The sequence below is a fragment of the Leguminivora glycinivorella genome, chromosome 1 (genome assembly GCF_023078275.1).
Source record: "Leguminivora glycinivorella isolate SPB_JAAS2020 chromosome 1, LegGlyc_1.1, whole genome shotgun sequence".
Lineage (NCBI taxonomy): Eukaryota > Metazoa > Arthropoda > Insecta > Lepidoptera > Tortricidae > Leguminivora > Leguminivora glycinivorella.
Genome location: NC_062971.1, coordinates 12,827,527 through 12,847,538, shown reverse-complemented (window position 1 = coordinate 12,847,538; position 20,012 = coordinate 12,827,527). Strand labels below are relative to the sequence as shown.

The window sequence follows — 20,012 nt, the reverse complement described above, 5'->3', positions numbered from 1 at the left end:
TTTGTTTTAGTTAAAACACCTACTGCAAGTATAGTATGCCTCAGTAATGAGGAGGCACACTGACATTTTATCCCGCCAGGCGGCGCCTGTGCAAGTGTCTAGGCATGTCACTGTCATTCACATGTGAAAGAGAGAGAAAACTTTATCATCTTCTCGCTCTCACGTATGAAATTATTTATCTGTGCAATGCAAGTGCAAAGGACTAATAGGGTGGCGCCATCTGTCATAAACTTGTGAGTGTGCCTCCTCATTGTAGACTTCCTATTTGAGATGGGCCGAATATTCGGTAAATATTCGGTATTCGGCATATTCTGCAAGATTTTCAATGTTCGTATTCGACCGAATATTTCGGTTACATTGCCGAATATTTACCGAATAAACAAAGTAAATAACTAATGAAGATTTTACGTATTCCATTCCATTGCATATCCAAATATAAACACAATTGTTTTGTAAAAAAGTTAAAAAGAAAAACCGTAGTTTAAGAGTTGAGAAGAGTTCAGAGTTGTTTTAACTAAGTTTTAGTTATCCACTAAATCATAAGAACATAGTTGTAGTATGTATAATAATTATCAATCATTTCATAGTTTTAATCTTAACATTCGCTTTAAAAATAAGGCGTAACCGAATATTCGGCCGAATGTTCGGTTCGGTAAGAGCTGAACCGAATGTTCGGCCGAATTTATATTTATATTATGTTTCGTTCTCAAACGATATTTCATGGTCAAGGTAAAATAGAGCAGAGTATTGTTGAGTTTTAGAACAACGCTCCTAAAAATGACATAAAGAGCACAACAATTTTCGTATCTCACCTTAATTTGGTAACTATGATTTAATTTTTTGACATAGAAGATTACAACCTGCGCAAACGCAAGGCGGAACGGCGTAAGTGCTTTAAAAGGCGCCGTGTGCAAGTGCCGTATCTAAAGAACAATGAATATAAAAAGGTTTATCAAACTTGACGCCTATTTTATGGTCGATATTTAATCCTTACTGGCCATATTTTGACGGAACTGTCAATGAAACTTCAAGCAGACATACTTGACATCCGTACAAGAAATGGCTTGAGTGCTGTTTTATTCAAAAACATGAAATATATATAAAAATGGATTTGTGTCAAATAAAAGCATCCATGTCGTTTTCACCTCATCGAATGTCCTAATTGGTAAGCTACCCGCTTTGTGTAATGTGTAGGTAATGTCTGCAATGAGTAGGTACGCTAGGTAGGTAATTGTTATGGTTATGAAAGTTCTAAAGCGGACTGGTCTTAGAGGACCTACCGCGTACAACATTCCCAAACTGCGGCCATCTGTCCGTGATACAGGATAAAAACCTGCAATTTGTGACCTTCGGTGTTCGCAGGCCCTTGCGTAGTTTAAATATTTGAGCACGTAGTAAGAGACTCGCACTGGAATTTACCACAGCACAGGCGTGATTAGCAGGACAGCAATAATATAAGTTAGCGCGTGCTAAAGACAGAATAAAGTCGATATTTTACATTCTCCGAGCTTATAATAGTTATAATCAATAAATAAATATTATAGGACATAATAATAATAGCATAAATACTTTAGAGGTCGATCTTAATACAAACTGTTAGTGCTCGCAAATACTGCTACAAGTCCCACAACACAAGCCTTCTTGATCTTGCTGTGGGACTCAGTCAATCTGTATAAGAATGTCCTATAATATTTTATTTATTGCAAGTGAGAGTATTAGGCGTGCTTCTATTGCTCATGAGATATTTTCGCCAGATCCACCACGGCACCATATCGTAACGGATCCTCCACAGTCCACACAGTCGAATGGAGGGTGGGAGGAGGCAAATGCGTCTGCTGGGTCGATTACTGGGGAAACTGCGTGGCGGCAACAGCACCTTTGAAAAACGGCTTTCTACTTCCACATCCAGCGGGTGAAAAACGGCTGTTTACTTCCACATCCAGCGGGTAGATATATAAATAAATAATAAAAAATATATACATTTTATGCCTATTCCTTGTGAATGTAACTATTTTATTGTCCACCAGAAGTACTTAGGTTTAATTTTCAGTTACGATCATTTTGATAACAATCACGAAAAATAGGCATGCTACACTACAGCGTCCCTAGCGGCGAATTTTCTTGCGGTAACTCTCACTCTAGTCCAGTCACAGAATACATATTAGGTCCAGTTTAAAATTGTCATTTAGACTATCTACGGGCAGCTATCTGTGTTTACTGTTTATTTCGTGTGTGGAAACAGGGTTATATTCCCAACAAAGTTCAGCAACAGCGAGAGCACGATGACTGACGACGAAGACGCAGCGCCCTCTACTCCTTCCTCACGGAGTCCTCTTGGCGCTAACATCGATTTGAGGTTAGAAAATGTTATGGCCGCTGTACACATGTGGCCAACGGTTCCACCAACCCTTGGTGGAACCCCTTGGCCAAGCGTGTAGAGGCTACTTGGCCGTATGTTGGCAGTTGGCGCTAGCGCTGGCCCGCCAACCGATTGGTGTCGGTTTTTTGTCCACACATCAATTGGCCGCTGTACACATATGGCCAACGGTTCCACCAACCCCCTTGGCCAAGCGTGTAGAGGGCTACTTGGCCGTAAGTTGGCAGTTGGCGCTTGCGCTTGCCGGCCAACCGATTGGTGTCGGTTTTTTGTCCACACATCAAAGGATCTTGGCCCAATGGCCAACTGCGTTTCACGTTGGCGCTTCATTCAGTTTGTCGTCAGCCGTCAGAGAGGACAGTAGTGAAATAATTACGAAAATAATAAGTTTATCTATGAAAATAATAGTGTTGATTTTAGTAAATAAAATAACCTTGTAAATGTTTAATGTATTGCCTAAAAAAGATAAATGTGCTTATCAGAATATTCAAAAAATTGTTAATATTTCAAATAATTTAATTTTACTACGGGGTCATTTGACAACGTAAATGACCTAGAATTTCCTAGCCTTTTCCATTCCACGTCCATCTTTCATGAAGAGCCAATGCCAAGTGATTGGTTCGCCAATGTGTAAACAGCGACTCTTCTAGGGGTTCCACCAAGGGTTGGTGGAACCGTTGGCCACATGTGTACAGCTGCCATTAACAAGTCTAAACGCAGCGTTATGGCCGCTGTACACATGTGGCCAACGGTTATTTATTTCGGTTAATTGGACAGTGCTTAATCATATAAGGTGATATTAAATAAAATCTGCTGACAGATTCTTTCAGCAATTTTTGCTGTAGATTTCTCTATCGAAAAGTAACCAATGCCAGGTAACTGATACCGCATCAACTTAATTCCTGGTAAAGTAGATATTTGGACACACTTCTTCATTTTCATTGTTTCACGGGAATCGTAAAGAAATTGCCTTTCAGATATGGTATAATCTTGGTTGCCAGGTAGTGTTGAAAATTATTTAAATGCAAGTTTCGTCAACAGAAATCAAGATTTTGACAGCAGTTTGTCGCTGAATTATTTTCAGCGTTCACTTTAATTTTATTTATCTAGTTAGTTGAAATTTGCTTTTAAAAATGATTTTAAATATAATAATTTTGTGATTCGAGGATACGATACCGAAGCACGAATTCAAATTTGAGATTTTTAGGTCTTTATCGCCGTCGCGCTGACGGGGGTGGAACCCACAGAGAGGCCACGCGCACGCACACACCCGCGTCCGCCGCCGGCACAAGTACTTACTCGCGCTCAAGCGCTCTCTAATCTCTCTATATTTGTCTAATTTCGGACTTCTGATGCATAATATTTTGGACTCCGTGAAGATATTAAGAGGATACGATACCGAAGCACGAATTCAAATTTGAGATTTTTAGGTCTTTATCGCCGTCGCGCTGACGGGGGTGGAACCCACAGAGAGGCCACGCGCACGCACACACCCGCGTCCGCCGCCGGCACAAGTACTTACTCGCGCTCAAGCGCTCTCTAATCTCTCTATATTTGTCTAATTTCGGACTTCTGATGCATAATATTTTGGACTCCGTGAAGATATTAAGTGTACTGATTTGACTAAAATGCAAATTTGTAATGTTTTAAGGAATGGTAGAAACAATTCCTTATCTTATACATAATGTGATTACTGATTATCTTAAAAGATGATTTCTTTTAAGATAAGGTAACTGTACACTATTCCGGGATAGTAAAATGTGGTACATTATTCCGGGATACTTTGGTTTTTGTCGCAAAATAAGGAAACTATCAGTAAAATCTTAATTTAATGCAGTATTTTATTAACTATAGATCAAATAGAACCGAAAAAGTCGATTTTCGAATATGTATCATATCTTTTGAAGCCGTGAGGTACCTTCAAACGCGTCAGTCGCAACCACGCAGTGGTTTCTATGGGCGTGATTGACGGTGAGCTTAACGCGGCAACGAAACTTCTTAAGGGTTTACTGTGATGCGGGTAAGTTTATTTATATTAAATTTTTATCATAATTGTCTTATAGTTATTAAAAAACATTTATATCATCTTTTCAAATTAATTTAAAGCATATTTTAATTAAAATACCCGCTCCCGGAATAATGTACACCATTTTGACGCGGAGTACATAATTACGGGAGTATCACGGAATAACGGAACCACAGTCCGCAATGTTTTTATGTTTTATTACTATTTGCGGTGAAGTATATTTATATATTTGATGTAAATATATTAAGTAAAGATTACAGATTTATAGTGACATAATTACGGCACATATATTTTTTAGATTTTAGTCTCATAATTGAGTACGAAATGTATACTCGTTGAGTAATACGTGAGAAATATTGGAGTGTGGCATCGACATCAAATTTGTTTTATTTCATAAAATTAAAGCACAAAGGTTACTTATTTCGATGTTTTGAGTATAATTGTTATATAATCTTCCAATGTACTAAGAAAAAATCTTGTTTGTCTTTTAACATAGCCTTCGTTTCGACTGCCGTAATTAAGTACACGACTTTATATGAGTGTATCTTATTCCGGTATGCCTATATAAAGTATATTAAAATATAAAAACAGAAAATAAGGTATAGAGACCCGACTATTATGTTTTTAAACTTCCTTAGTTAGGTAAAAATCTTTATACCGCATATTGGTTTGTCCGTCAGTCAGTCTGTCCGTCTACGATTTAGCTCAATCATTATTAGTACTAGAAAGCTAAAATTTACATGAGGATAATACATAATAGGATAGACATATATAAATATAAAATAGTACAAATTCGTCGGACAGTCAATCTGTGTAAGAACGGCCTATGATATTTATTTATTGAGTACTATTTATTTATATATACATACTTGAATAACGTATCACCACCATATATGTATACGGTGTAGCTCAGTGATCACCAGTACCAAAAAACTGAAATTTTCACGAGTACCTTGCAATTTTTATAACCGGCAATAGCTTCTGGATTGAAATTAAATTTTGAAAAAATATACCCCGACATTGTAAAGTATTTTTCATTAAACATGGCTAAGAACACTCTCGACTAATTTAGCTTTCAAACAAAAAAAACTAATCTAAATCGGTTCATCCATTCGTAAGCGATGCCTTAGACAGACAGACAGTAAAACTTATAACAATTCAATTCAAAACCTTTAATGACATAACACCCTGTCATTATATCATACAATCGTTATACCGTAAAATATCATATTTCCCATCCCACCCTAACACATCAAAACATTGCCAATTGTAAAAAAATACACTCTGTATAAGCATTTATCAAAACGATATGTGCATTTATTTATTTATGTTATGTAAACAATATTTTTAATTCATTTTTTTATTTCATTATGCTTCAACAACGTCGACTTTAAAGGTATCCCGTAATTACGTACAACAACTCCCGGAATTGAAGCCATACCAAAATTGTATCCCGCAATAATGGACAAACTAAGGGTTAAGTAAAACAACGGTAATTTCTATAAATTAGAAGTTACGATTCAAAATAGTGTCTTAAATCCATCGTAGAATACTTATCCTTAAAATAAAATAATTAACACGACTAGAAACTTCGCATTTTTTTTACAATCCTCACTCAAAGTAGAAAACGTCTTAAGTTCCCGTAATATGGGACAGTTACCTTAGTCACATTGTTAGCGAAATAAAGTTATTCGGTATGTAAAAAGCTAAAACATTTTCGATTTCAAAGAGAAGCCATATTATAGGAGTAGGTACGTACAATCAACTAATTAATCTGAATCCTAGGTCATAGGCCAATCTAGACCCTTTCACAGTAAAAGTAAAACTAACTTCTGTAGCAAATAAAGGACGGTGTCAATACGACAGGGTTCTAGAGTGGCCTATTAGGATTCTACATAATTGGTTGACAGTATCTACCTACCAAAAATGTATGTAAATCTTATTCTTTTTTTTTGCACATGTTTGACAGAAGTGACAGCGTAGGAAAATTTAACTAGGTAACAATTTGGTACCTATTATACTTACCAGACACCGGTTTATGTTCCAAGGTAATTAGAACTTTTTAGCAGAATTCTAACAAAAAATCTGCCAAACAAAATCTTATTGCATATGAAGCATAAGGACCTTTTTCAGATGGAAAGCTACATATGCATCTTATATTTCTAATTTTCTAGGGTTGTGTATACATATTACCTACCTAGCATTAGAAATACAAGGCTTAGCACAGAACAAGACCAACCATAAAAATGCTTAACTAATTTGCCAGCTAAATTTAAACCTAGGTATCGGTACTTAAACGTATAGATACTTTTGATATTTTTATTATTTAAAACTTATTTATACTTACATATCAGCATTTCTGTTACCATAGAATTAAAACGTATATAACACTCACTTCATCTACCAACTAAGGGCATCTGTAATCTACATACAAATAAGGCCCGGTTAAAAGTCTCGAAATGTTATGTACATTTTATAATTAGATAAGTGTAAATGGGTCAAAAAATTGGGTCCATGTGCAATTGTGCATTAACTAGGTGCACTTTTCCCAAAATGCTGCATGTATGAAATAAGGCCCATCAGTAACTTAACAAAAAATAAGGTATTTCTTACATACCGAATTAAGCGTAATTGTGTCGCTTAACTTCAAACCTGGATAAATCCATTCTGCTACAAGGTTAATATATATTTTTTATATATTCAATCTTAAAGCAGAATGGATTTAAGTACCCAAGTTTGAAACTAAGCGACACAATTGATAGTATGTATCTAGGAGATAATTTCTTTACAAAATCGTATTATTCAAGAGCGCTATGATAAACGCACGTCGAAATAAAGTAAAATTGATAATATTTACCGATGAGATTGTGCTCTGTGTGTAATGGTAAACATTAATAATATGAAAAGTAATTGTTTCAGTCAGATCATCTTCGCTCGTCAATTTCGTCTTACTCTTTAGTTGTGAAACATGGGTGACAAAGGACGGTCGCCGGAAGGAAAAGAATAAAAATATATGGATACCTATATATATTATAATATTTATCCCGTAGGACAGCAGGTTACTTCAAAGTACTTTAATTAACTACCTAATTTTAATGTTGTCTTCGGTTCCCGTAGTCGTTCGTCGTTCGTCGAATCCCAGTAAGGGTATTTATTTGTGTGATGAGCACAGATATTTGTTCCTGAGTCATGGATGTTTTCTATGTATATAAGTATGTATTTATCTATTTAAGTATGGTTTTGTATTTATCTATGGGATATGGGTTAAATTGTGGCGTAGGAGAGGCTGGCAACCTGTCACTGCAATGTCACAGTTTCGTTTTCTTTCAACCCCTTATTTGCCAAGAGTGGCACTGAAGCTTTAGTAGTTTCATGTGTTCTGCCTACCCCTTTATGGGATACAGGCGTGATTGTGTGTATGTATGTTATCTATTTAAGTATGTATTATTTATTTATTTATTAGTAAAAACATGTTTACATGACATTACAGTAAACCCAATGCGTCACGAAACTTAGATAATAAAAAAGAAAAAAAAAACAGTAAGTAAGAACATGAAAAAAAAACAAACAATAAACTTTAAAACTAAACAATTTATTTGGGCGATGACGTAACAGCGTGGCTCCGTTGCGTCGTTTGCCCCGGTGTAGGATTCGGCAAGTTGCCCCGGAATCGCCGAAAAATCACACCTTTCAGCCAGAAGTCTGCGCTCGCGATGGTGTCCTACGCTATATCGTCGCCTAGCACCCATAGTACAAGCTTTGCTTAGTTTGGGGCTAAGTTGATCTGTGTAAGGTGTTCCCAATATTTATTTAATTATTTAATTACTTACCATAATCATAATGTAATAAAATGTGCATTTTTTCGTGGTTACCAACATGCATACCAACCATAAAAATGCTTAACTAATTTGCCAGCTAAATTTAAACCTAGGCTATTTAAACGTATAGATACTTTATATACTTTTATTATTTAGATCTTATTTATACTTTTCGGCAAAGCATTTTTGTTACCGCAGAATTAAAACGTTGGTAATACTCATTTCATCTACCTACTAAGGGCATATATGTAATGTCAATGTAAACAAGGCCCGGCTATTAAGTTTCGAAATGTTATTTACATTTTATAACTTGATAAGTGTAAATGGTTCAAAAATTTCGTGCAGTAAGTAAAAAAGTAAAAAGTAAGTATTATTAAACAGAAAAACTATGGGTCTTATTTGATGCAGGTATGAAATAAGGCCCATGCCGCCCATGTGTCCACATGTTCACAACCTTCGATACCCAAGAAGTAGCGCTGCGGAAATAGAGATGGATCGGATATAATCTTCAAAGATGAGCTATCAACAGCGCCAGTATTTGAGTGGTGGCCTCAGAGTGGAAGGCGACCCCGCAAACGCCCAGTACTTATGATACACAATACACATAAACACAATACATTATAATATTTATTGCCCCGTAGGACAGCAGGCTACCGCACACCACGTTAATTAAGTACCTAATTTTGTCCCTTTAAACTTAATATGAAATAGAGTCTGCCTATCTTGACCACATTGATCTTGACGCACTGCTTGTTAAGACTTGAACCCCTCTAATTTGGAGTACCATATCCTAAATGCATAGTCCTGAATAAATGTGTTTTAGACGACAGACCGTAGTATAAATACTTATCACAAAAATTGATGATTGAATTCATGAACACAATGTTTACACAAAGTTATAAAACTTAAGAAGCGAGCGATGGGCCTTATTTAGAGAAGTAACTTGATAAAACTCAGAAGAAATATAAGCACTGGGCCTTATTAAGGGCAGGTACTGGTACCAACCTGAACAAACTATGTATTACTAAATAAGGCCCATCGTTTTTTTAAATATTTTAAAACATGACTTAAATTATTAATATTATGTCTGTTTTTATTGTGTGTAAATAAGTACATATAATATGACTAATATAACTACTTACCTAATTGGTGTTCGGCAGAATAGTAATAAATAAACAATGATGACCGAATACCAAATTTTCGGCAAAATGGCTGAAAAGACCGAATACCAAATAGTTGCCTAATAGTCGTGGAATCTATCGTAAAATACAGCATAACTTTATAATTGTTACTAGTAAACCAATGACGAGAAAAGTTATGCATGTATAAAATAAACCTATACCTGTATGCAATTGTTACGTACCTATACTTATAAAAATATGGACTTAGTATTTCCACAGAATATATAATACAGATTCAAACTTTCACGATTTTTACACATAATTATTTAAAATCGGGACTTAATCGCGTATTTACTATGTTTTAAACACTAACCTCCGACGTTTCAAGGACGGCATTGTCCCCGTGGTCTCGGAGCAGACTGGTCTTTTTTGGACCACCAATTTTAAATATGAACATATAATAGTACGTATTTCTAACTAAAAAGTTCGTCAAACACGGTATGTCGATATTTCGACGTAGTATATCGATAACTTTTCACATCACTAGATTATCGACATTAGATGTCGAGTATTTCCCATCACTTTATTTCAGTGTACGTATATAAAAACTTAGCCCCGCCCCTAAATTTGGTGCGATAGGGACAACTGCAGCTCAGGCGCGAAATCCCGCGTAAAAACTGCAAAAATCGAGGTTCCGCTCTCGACTGTTTCCTCCTCCAAAACTTAACCAATCGTTACGAAATTTGGAAATCAGAATGACAAGGAAATTATCTGTGTCGGACCGTTTCGTTTTTTTGGATAATTGATCTCAGTTTTGAATACCACGCCTTTCTTTCTGGCAAATTCAATTAAGCCGTTTTTGCCAACTTTGAGAGGCTCTAATTCCTTTTAAAACAAAAATATCAAAAAAAGCAAAACGGTCCGACACAGATATTGATAATAAAAGTCTGTGTTGAAAAAACCATTGATCTAGCTTAAATGAGGGTATCGTAGCGTCTTAAGTGCAGTAATGTTTTAAGGAATGGTTTACATAATGTATTAACTATAGATCAAATAGAACCGCAAAAAAGTCGATTTTCAATATCTATCATATCGATTTTGAAGCCGTGAGGTACCTCCAAACGCGTAAGTCGCAACCACGCAGTGGTTTCTATGGGCGTGTTTGACGGTGAGCTTAACGCGGCAGCGGAACTTCTTAAGGGTTTACTGTGATGCGGGTAAGTTTATTTATATTAAATTTGTATCATAATTGACTTATAGTTATTAAAAAACATTTATATCATCTTTTCAAATTAATTTAAAGCATATTTTAATTAAAATACCCGCTCCCGGAATAATGTACACCATTTTGACGCGGTGTACATAATTGCGGGAGTATCACGGAATAACGGAAACACAGTCCGCAATGTTTTTATGTTTTATTACTATTTGCGGTGAAGTATATTTATATATTTGATGTAAATTTATTGAGTAAAGATTACAGATTATAGTGACATAATTACGGTACATATATTTTTTAGATTTAAGTCTCATAATTGAGTACGAAATGTATACTCGTTGAGTAATACGTGAGAAATATTGGAGTGTGGCATCGACATCAAATTTGTTTTATTTCATAAAATTAAAGCACAAAGGTTACTTATTTCGATGTTTTGAGTATAATTGTTATATAATCTTCCAATGTACTAAGAAAAAAATCTTGTTTGTCTTTTAACATAGCCTTCGTTTCGACTGCCGTAATTAAGTACACGACTTTATATGAGTGTATCTTATTCCGGTATGCCTATATAAAGTATATTAAAATATAAAAACAGAAAATAAGGTATAGAGACCCGACTATTATGTTTTTAAACTTCCTTAGTTAGGTAAAAATCTTTATACCGCATATTGGTTTGTCCGTCAGTCAGTCTGTCCGTCTACGATTTAGCTCAATCATTATTAGTACTAGAAAGCTAAAATTTACATGAGGATAATACATAATAGGATAGACATATATAAATATAAAATAGTACAAATTCGTCGGACAGTCAATCTGTGTAAGAACGGCCTATGATATTTATTTATTGAGTACTATTTATTTATATATACATACTTGAATAACGTATCACCACCATATATGTATACGGTGTAGCTCAGTGATCACCAGTACCAAAAAACTGAAATTTTCACGAGTACCTTGCAATTTTTATAACCGGCAATAGCTTCTGGATTGAAATTAAATTTTGAAAAAATATACCCCGACATTGTAAAGTATTTTTCATTAAACATGGCTAAGAACACTCTCGACTAATTTAGCTTTCAAACAAAAAAAACTAATCTAAATCGGTTCATCCATTCGTAAGCGATGCCTTAGACAGACAGACAGTAAAACTTATAACAATTCAATTCAAAACCTTTAATGACATAACACCCTGTCATTATATCATACAATCGTTATACCGTAAAATATCATATTTCCCATCCCACCCTAACACATCAAAACATTGCCAATTGTAAAAAAATACACTCTGTATAAGCATTTATCAAAACGATATGTGCATTTATTTATTTATGTTATGTAAACAATATTTTTAATTCATTTTTTTATTTCATTATGCTTCAACAACGTCGACTTTAAAGGTATCCCGTAATTACGTACAACAACTCCCGGAATTGAAGCCATACCAAAATTGTATCCCGCAATAATGGACAAACTAAGGGTTAAGTAAAACAACGGTAATTTCTATAAATTAGAAGTTACGATTCAAAATAGTGTCTTAAATCCATCGTAGAATACTTATCCTTAAAATAAAATAATTAACACGACTAGAAACTTCGCATTTTTTTTACAATCCTCACTCAAAGTAGAAAACGTCTTAAGTTCCCGTAATATGGGACAGTTACCTTAGTCACATTGTTAGCGAAATAAAGTTATTCGGTATGTAAAAAGCTAAAACATTTTCGATTTCAAAGAGAAGCCATATTATAGGAGTAGGTACGTACAATCAACTAATTAATCTGAATCCTAGGTCATAGGCCAATCTAGACCCTTTCACAGTAAAAGTAAAACTAACTTCTGTAGCAAATAAAGGACGGTGTCAATACGACAGGGTTCTAGAGTGGCCTATTAGGATTCTACATAATTGGTTGACAGTATCTACCTACCAAAAATGTATGTAAATCTTATTCTTTTTTTTTTGCACATGTTTGACAGAAGTGACAGCGTAGGAAAATTTAACTAGGTAACAATTTGGTACCTATTATACTTACCAGACACCGGTTTATGTTCCAAGGTAATTAGAACTTTTTAGCAGAATTCTAACAAAAAATCTGCCAAACAAAATCTTATTGCATATGAAGCATAAGGACCTTTTTCAGATGGAAAGCTACATATGCATCTTATATTTCTAATTTTCTAGGGTTGTGTATACATATTACCTACCTAGCATTAGAAATACAAGGCTTAGCACAGAACAAGACCAACCATAAAAATGCTTAACTAATTTGCCAGCTAAATTTAAACCTAGGTATCGGTACTTAAACGTATAGATACTTTTGATATTTTTATTATTTAAAACTTATTTATACTTACATATCAGCATTTCTGTTACCATAGAATTAAAACGTATATAACACTCACTTCATCTACCAACTAAGGGCATCTGTAATCTACATACAAATAAGGCCCGGTTAAAAGTCTCGAAATGTTATGTACATTTTATAATTAGATAAGTGTAAATGGGTCAAAAAATTGGGTCCATGTGCAATTGTGCATTAACTAGGTGCACTTTTCCCAAAATGCTGCATGTATGAAATAAGGCCCATCAGTAACTTAACAAAAAATAAGGTATTTCTTACATACCGAATTAAGCGTAATTGTGTCGCTTAACTTCAAACCTGGATAAATCCATTCTGCTACAAGGTTAATATATATTTTTTATATATTCAATCTTAAAGCAGAATGGATTTAAGTACCCAAGTTTGAAACTAAGCGACACAATTGATAGTATGTATCTAGGAGATAATTTCTTTACAAAATCGTATTATTCAAGAGCGCTATGATAAACGCACGTCGAAATAAAGTAAAATTGATAATATTTACCGATGAGATTGTGCTCTGTGTGTAATGGTAAACATTAATAATATGAAAAGTAATTGTTTCAGTCAGATCATCTTCGCTCGTCAATTTCGTCTTACTCTTTAGTTGTGAAACATGGGTGACAAAGGACGGTCGCCGGAAGGAAAAGAATAAAAATATATGGATACCTATATATATTATAATATTTATCCCGTAGGACAGCAGGTTACTTCAAAGTACTTTAATTAACTACCTAATTTTAATGTTGTCTTCGGTTCCCGTAGTCGTTCGTCGTTCGTCGAATCCCAGTAAGGGTATTTATTTGTGTGATGAGCACAGATATTTGTTCCTGAGTCATGGATGTTTTCTATGTATATAAGTATGTATTTATCTATTTAAGTATGGTTTTGTATTTATCTATGGGATATGGGTTAAATTGTGGCGTAGGAGAGGCTGGCAACCTGTCACTGCAATGTCACAGTTTCGTTTTCTTTCAACCCCTTATTTGCCAAGAGTGGCACTGAAGCTTTAGTAGTTTCATGTGTTCTGCCTACCCCTTTATGGGATACAGGCGTGATTGTGTGTATGTATGTTATCTATTTAAGTATGTATTATTTATTTATTTATTAGTAAAAACATGTTTACATGACATTACAGTAAACCCAATGCGTCACGAAACTTAGATAATAAAAAAGAAAAAAAAACAGTAAGTAAGAACATGAAAAAAAAACAAACAATAAACTTTAAAACTAAACAATTTATTTGGGCGATGACGTAACAGCGTGGCTCCGTTGCGTCGTTTGCCCCGGTGTAGGATTCGGCAAGTTGCCCCGGAATCGCCGAAAAATCACACCTTTCAGCCAGAAGTCTGCGCTCGCGATGGTGTCCTACGCTATATCGTCGCCTAGCACCCATAGTACAAGCTTTGCTTAGTTTGGGGCTAAGTTGATCTGTGTAAGGTGTTCCCAATATTTATTTAATTATTTAATTACTTACCATAATCATAATGTAATAAAATGTGCATTTTTTCGTGGTTACCAACATGCATACCAACCATAAAAATGCTTAACTAATTTGCCAGCTAAATTTAAACCTAGGCTATTTAAACGTATAGATACTTTATATACTTTTATTATTTAGATCTTATTTATACTTTTCGGCAAAGCATTTTTGTTACCGCAGAATTAAAACGTTGGTAATACTCATTTCATCTACCTACTAAGGGCATATGTATTGTAATGTCAATGTAAACAAGGCCCGGCTATTAAGTTTCGAAATGTTATTTACATTTTATAACTTGATAAGTGTAAATGGTTCAAAAATTTCGTGCAGTAAGTAAAAAAGTAAAAAGTAAGTATTATTAAACAGAAAAACTATGGGTCTTATTTGATGCAGGTATGAAATAAGGCCCATGCCGCCCATGTGTCCACATGTTCACAACCTTCGATACCCAAGAAGTAGCGCTGCGGAAATAGAGAAGGATCGGATATAATCTTCAAAGATGAGCTATCAACAGCGCCAGTATTTGAGTGGTGGCCTCAGAGTGGAAGGCGACCCCGCAAACGCCCAGTACTTATGATACACAATACACATAAACACAATACATTATAATATTTATTGCCCCGTAGGACAGCAGGCTACCGCACTCCACGTTAATTAAGTACCTAATTTTGTCCCTTTAAACTTAATATGAAATAGAGTCTGCCTATCTTGACCACATTGATCTTGACGCACTGCTTGTTAAGACTTGAACCCCTCTAATTTGGAGTACCATATCCTAAATGCATAGTCCTGAATAAATGTGTTTTAGACGACAGACCGTAGTATAAATACTTATCACAAAAATTGATGATTGAATTCATGAACACAATGTTTACACAAAGTTATAAAACTTAAGAAGCGAGCGATGGGCCTTATTTAGAGAAGTAACTATTTAGGGCATTTTTTGATTCTATGTCTGCGAAGAAAATATGTATACAAAACGGCATGATTGATAAAACTCAGAAGAAATATAAGCACTGGGCCTTATTAAGGGCAGGTACTGGTACCAACCTGAACAAACTATGTATTACTAAATAAGGCCCATCGTTTTTTTAAATATTTTAAAACATGACTTAAATTATTAATATTATGTCTGTTTTTATTGTGTGTAAATAAGTACATATAATATGACTAATATAACTACTTACCTAATTGGTGTTCGGCAGAATAGTAATAAATAAACAATGATGACCGAATACCAAATTTTCGGCAAAATGGCTGAAAAGACCGAATACCAAATAGTTGCCTAATATTCATGGAAAAATACAGCATAACTTTATAATTGTTACTAGTAAACCAATGACGAGAAAAGTTATGCATGTATAAAATAAACCTATACCTGTATGCAATTGTTACGTACCTATACTTATAAAAATATGGACTTAGTATTTTCACAGAATATATAATACAGATTCAAACTTTCACGATTTTTACACATAATTATTTAAAATCGGGACTTAATCGCGTATTTACTATGTTTTAAACACTAACCTCCGACGTTTCAAGGACGGCATTGTCCCCGTGGTCTCGGAGCAGACTGGTCTTTTTTGGACCACCAATTTTAAATATGAACATATAATAGTACGTATTTCTAACTAAAAAGTTCGTCAAACACGGTATGTCGATATTTCGACGTAGTATATCGATAACTTTTCACATCACTAGATTATCGACATTAGATGTCGAGTATTTCCCATCACTTTATTTCAGTGTACGTATATAAAAACTTAGCCCCGCCCCTAAATTTGGTGCGATAGGGACAACTGCAGCTCAGGCGCGAAATCCCGCGTAAAAACTGCAAAAATCGAGGTTCCGCTCTCGACTGTTTCCTCCTCCAAAACTTAACCAATCGTTACGAAATTTGGAAATCAGAATGACAAGGAAATTATCTGTGTCGGACCGTTTCGTTTTTTTGGATAATTGATCTCAGTTTTGAATACCACGCCTTTCTTTCTGGCAAATTCAATTAAGCCGTTTTTGCCAACTTTGAGAGGCTCTAATTCCTTTTAAAACAAAAATATCAAAAAAAGCAAAACGGTCCGACACAGATATTGATAATAAAAGTCTGTGTTGAAAAAACCATTGATCTAGCTTCAAAAACCAGAGAGGAAACAGGCGAGAGCGTTTGTATGGAGAAATGAGGGGTATCGTAGCGTCTTAATGGTGGAATGATAATACAAAATAAACTAGAAATTATCCAAGAAAAAGCATTCTGAATTTGTCAAATTTGTTACGAATCAGTCCTTAAGACAGACTTTAAAAAGGGTCAAGTAGCCTATTATGTACCATCTATCGAAATGTTACTACCTCGTAAATAGTCAGGATTAGTAACTGTAATATATACTTATATTACCTATACGCAGCGTGTGGAAGGGTTATCGTTAACATCAAACATCACTTGTATCTAACTTACAATCTTTGTTATCAAACACGATGACTGACTAATTTAAGTGGAAAATGGTAGAAGAAAAATTTGAATGTAATCAATTACTAGTCGAATTGATAAATAAATAAACTGGATTAGTATGTGAAAATTGGTGCTCTGTTTAGATACAGTGGGCAATGCATGACGCCTGAGCAACTACCTGAATTCTGCAACCAACTACACCACCTGGTCGAGGTGATTAGAAACATCCAGTCTTATGGGAAAATCACTGGCGAATATCCGAGGTAAGGCTCTTAAATTCTCTTCTATAAATTTTTATCGCTGCCCTCACGTCGACGGGAGGACTGCCAGACGCGTCTGTTTTTTTTGGAATTATTGAGTTTTGATTGTCACCTGAGGTTATACTTTTGTATTGATTAATCTGTGCTATTATTGTATCTAAATAATGTGTTTAGTGAACTTGAGAAGCGTCTAGAAGAGGAGGCGCGAGAACTAGCCGCGCTCGCGGCGGAGGCGCGTAACGCGCGCGATGTGGTGACGCGCACGCGCGCCCAGCGCCGCGCTGTTCGCGCGCAGAAGAAACAGCTCGTCGCGCACCTCGCCAGCCTCAAGGAAACTGGTGAGTTTATTGAGTGTTTCATTCTGTGATTGTCATGACGTTCACTGACACGATCGTCAACCGGCTACATCTGTTAAGCTTGATCAACCTTCGTTAATTTAATTAATTCCAACAAGGTGCACGATAACGCTTTGAACAGCTGCATAAGCTGCATTCAATTAGCGCTTGTGTTTGCCACATTGGTAGCAGACGCGCCCAAGTTGGAGACACGAACGCTCAGGTAGTTCATCGCGTATCTGTTTAGACAATTCTTAAAGAGGACTCCTTATATTATATCATGATGTGGGTATTTTATTATGTACAATGTAGACATTAGCTATTTCTGTGTTTTATATGTCAGATTTTTTTTTCCTAAAGAAACACGTGAACTGGAGAATTCCATTCGACTAGCGGACCGCAAATTGTATTTGAGTTGGGAAGCCCTCAAAGAATCTACAGATCCGACTGCTTTGGAACCTTTGCTGGAAGAAGTTACGGTGGGTTAGAGCTCGATAAAGCAGTGATCCTCTACCAGAGTGCTCGCTAGTAATACTTATATTCATTAATTTTAACCATTGGCTACAGTAGTGTTGACGTGAATTCTCTACACCTAATGCTAATACTCTAATTATTTAGGTACTGCCGTTAGGCACGTATTTCATTAGTACCTAATCTCATCTACAATGTCATATCGTCATTCTCCAGTCACCTAATTCATTCAATATAAATAAGGCGTCTGGAGTGTCTGGACGTTTGGCAAACATCGAACTTGCCCTTCCTCTGTTAGCGGATCCGTGAGCATCATATAGCTGGTTTTTACAGTGTTAAACACTGATATCTGTGTTTTGAGCATAATGGTCACCTTAGGAAAAAAATGGAAAGGTCTTGTTTGATCCTTTGAACTTCTCGTTTACAGACCAAACAAATAGCCTTGGATAACCTGGTGCGCCTGATAGAGTGCCGGCGTTCGTCCCTCACTCGTAGCACCACCCCGCCTACGCTGTTCGCAGGAGCCGATAAGTCGGATGGTAAACCCACTGGCCTTGTACTGACACGCTCCCATTCGAGACCAGCTCGTTCGAAGGAGGCGCCCGACGGTTCGTACAGAAGGCTTAATACAAGTCTTGCCAAGTTTACGCGATTAGTGGGAGGATTTGTTCGAAGTATCTCCACAAAAAAATGAGAAGAATTCTCATTATTAAACAGTGAGCAGGCAGGATGTTCACAACCCGCATCGTCGATATCCTTTTATAGATTCGAAGACAGAATGTTTTATATCCTCAATAGTTACAACTTCGTTCTAAGTAAGTAATTACTAATTACCGAGATAAAATATCTACTTAACTGTCTATTGTACTTATGTATTCATAAATACTCGTGAAAAGTAAAAGACAATAAAATTATGAACCACCAAAATTAACCGATTTATTTAATTTCTCAAAGCGACCCACTTTTACTTATTTTTTTTTAATGGAAATGTGAACAGTTACTCGACCTTTTTTGTAAATAGAGTCGAGTGCCGCAGGCAAGAAAAAATTCGACGGTTCCAAACGGGCCGTCAAAAGAAAACGGGCGCGAGAGCCGCGATCGGTGCCTCTCTCGGGCGAGCCTAGCAGACATGGGCCGCAGCAACAGGTAATATATACACAAATATCTTTATCAATCGTAAGGTCCTAAAATCGTCGCCAACTCCCGCAGGTAATGTAGGTAGGTATGATACAGGATCTTGCAGCAAAGATCCTGTGTTGGCTGGTTTGGCCTAACTTCGGAAGGGGGAACTGCACCCGTTGAGGTACATTGACATAGGCTGGAGCAGTGTCGCAAGGGTGCAGCTAGACAAAGTTAATATGACACAAGCAAGACTTTTGCTGCAAGGCTTGGGAAGTGGGAACCTTCCCCGTTTAGGCGCACTAGCTCACACCAGTCACACCTCACATGAGCTGGAACAGGTAATCGGAATATCTCCATTCCTAAAAACAATATAAGGTGCTATAGACCTACACCTCATGTGAGGATGCGCTTTGGGTGGAAATCTCACTGCTTCAGTGCACAACACGATGGCTCTGAACGTGTGGTAGTTCTTAGTTACTTTTGCTTCTCACCCGACGATAAGTAGCCCTAATAGGCATACAGTGTAAAACCTACACATTGGAAAGCATCGTCTAAAGATCTCCTTGTGTCCAGGATTCCGAGAGCACCCGCTTCAGCGTGGGCAGCGCGGCGGCGGTGGCGCTCCCGCCCGTCGAACTGCCTTCCCGCGGAAGCTACCGGGACATCATCTTCTTCACGGTCAACTGACACTAATACAATAAAGGAACTTGAATGTAGATATGACTAGTTATTTTAGAACCTAAAGCATGTTATTTAGGCCTTGAAGTTCACTGAAGCTGTAACCACGTTACCTGTAACTACACCATCTACAGCATTGCTTCATTTATTAGCCAAGGCACTGACTAAGTCCGTTTTCACATTATCCGATCCGATATCGGATTGTAGGACCGTAGTCCATACATTACAGGCGCCATCTTGGAGTTTTTCCATTGAGATCCTTCCGACATCCGATACTTATCGGATCGGATAATGTGAAA

General features: G+C 36.2%; 1 protein-coding gene across 4 annotated transcripts; it reads left to right on the top strand.

Annotated features, from left to right (window-relative positions):
• Nucleotides 1-781: 781 nt before the first annotated feature.
• LOC125229080 lies at nucleotides 782-19,751 on the top strand. Of its 4 annotated transcripts, none has more exons than XM_048133865.1 (9): nucleotides 782-1,165; nucleotides 1,755-1,912; nucleotides 2,243-2,356; nucleotides 16,997-17,110; nucleotides 17,282-17,445; nucleotides 17,803-17,921; nucleotides 18,341-18,521; nucleotides 18,935-19,059; nucleotides 19,609-19,751. In XM_048133865.1, the coding sequence occupies exons 2-9, from the start codon at nucleotides 1,806-1,808 to the stop codon at nucleotides 19,720-19,722; spliced, it is 1,038 nt and encodes a 345-aa protein (XP_047989822.1). In that variant the 5' UTR covers nucleotides 782-1,165; nucleotides 1,755-1,805; the 3' UTR covers nucleotides 19,723-19,751. The 4 variants fall into 4 exon arrangements, 3 of the variants coding, with proteins under 3 accessions (XP_047989822.1, XP_047989830.1, XP_047989816.1); XM_048133873.1 differs by having other exon boundaries at nucleotides 785-1,165; nucleotides 16,991-17,110; nucleotides 18,341-18,452; XM_048133859.1 differs by having other exon boundaries at nucleotides 785-1,165; nucleotides 16,991-17,110.
• Nucleotides 19,752-20,012: the final 261 nt, after the last annotated feature.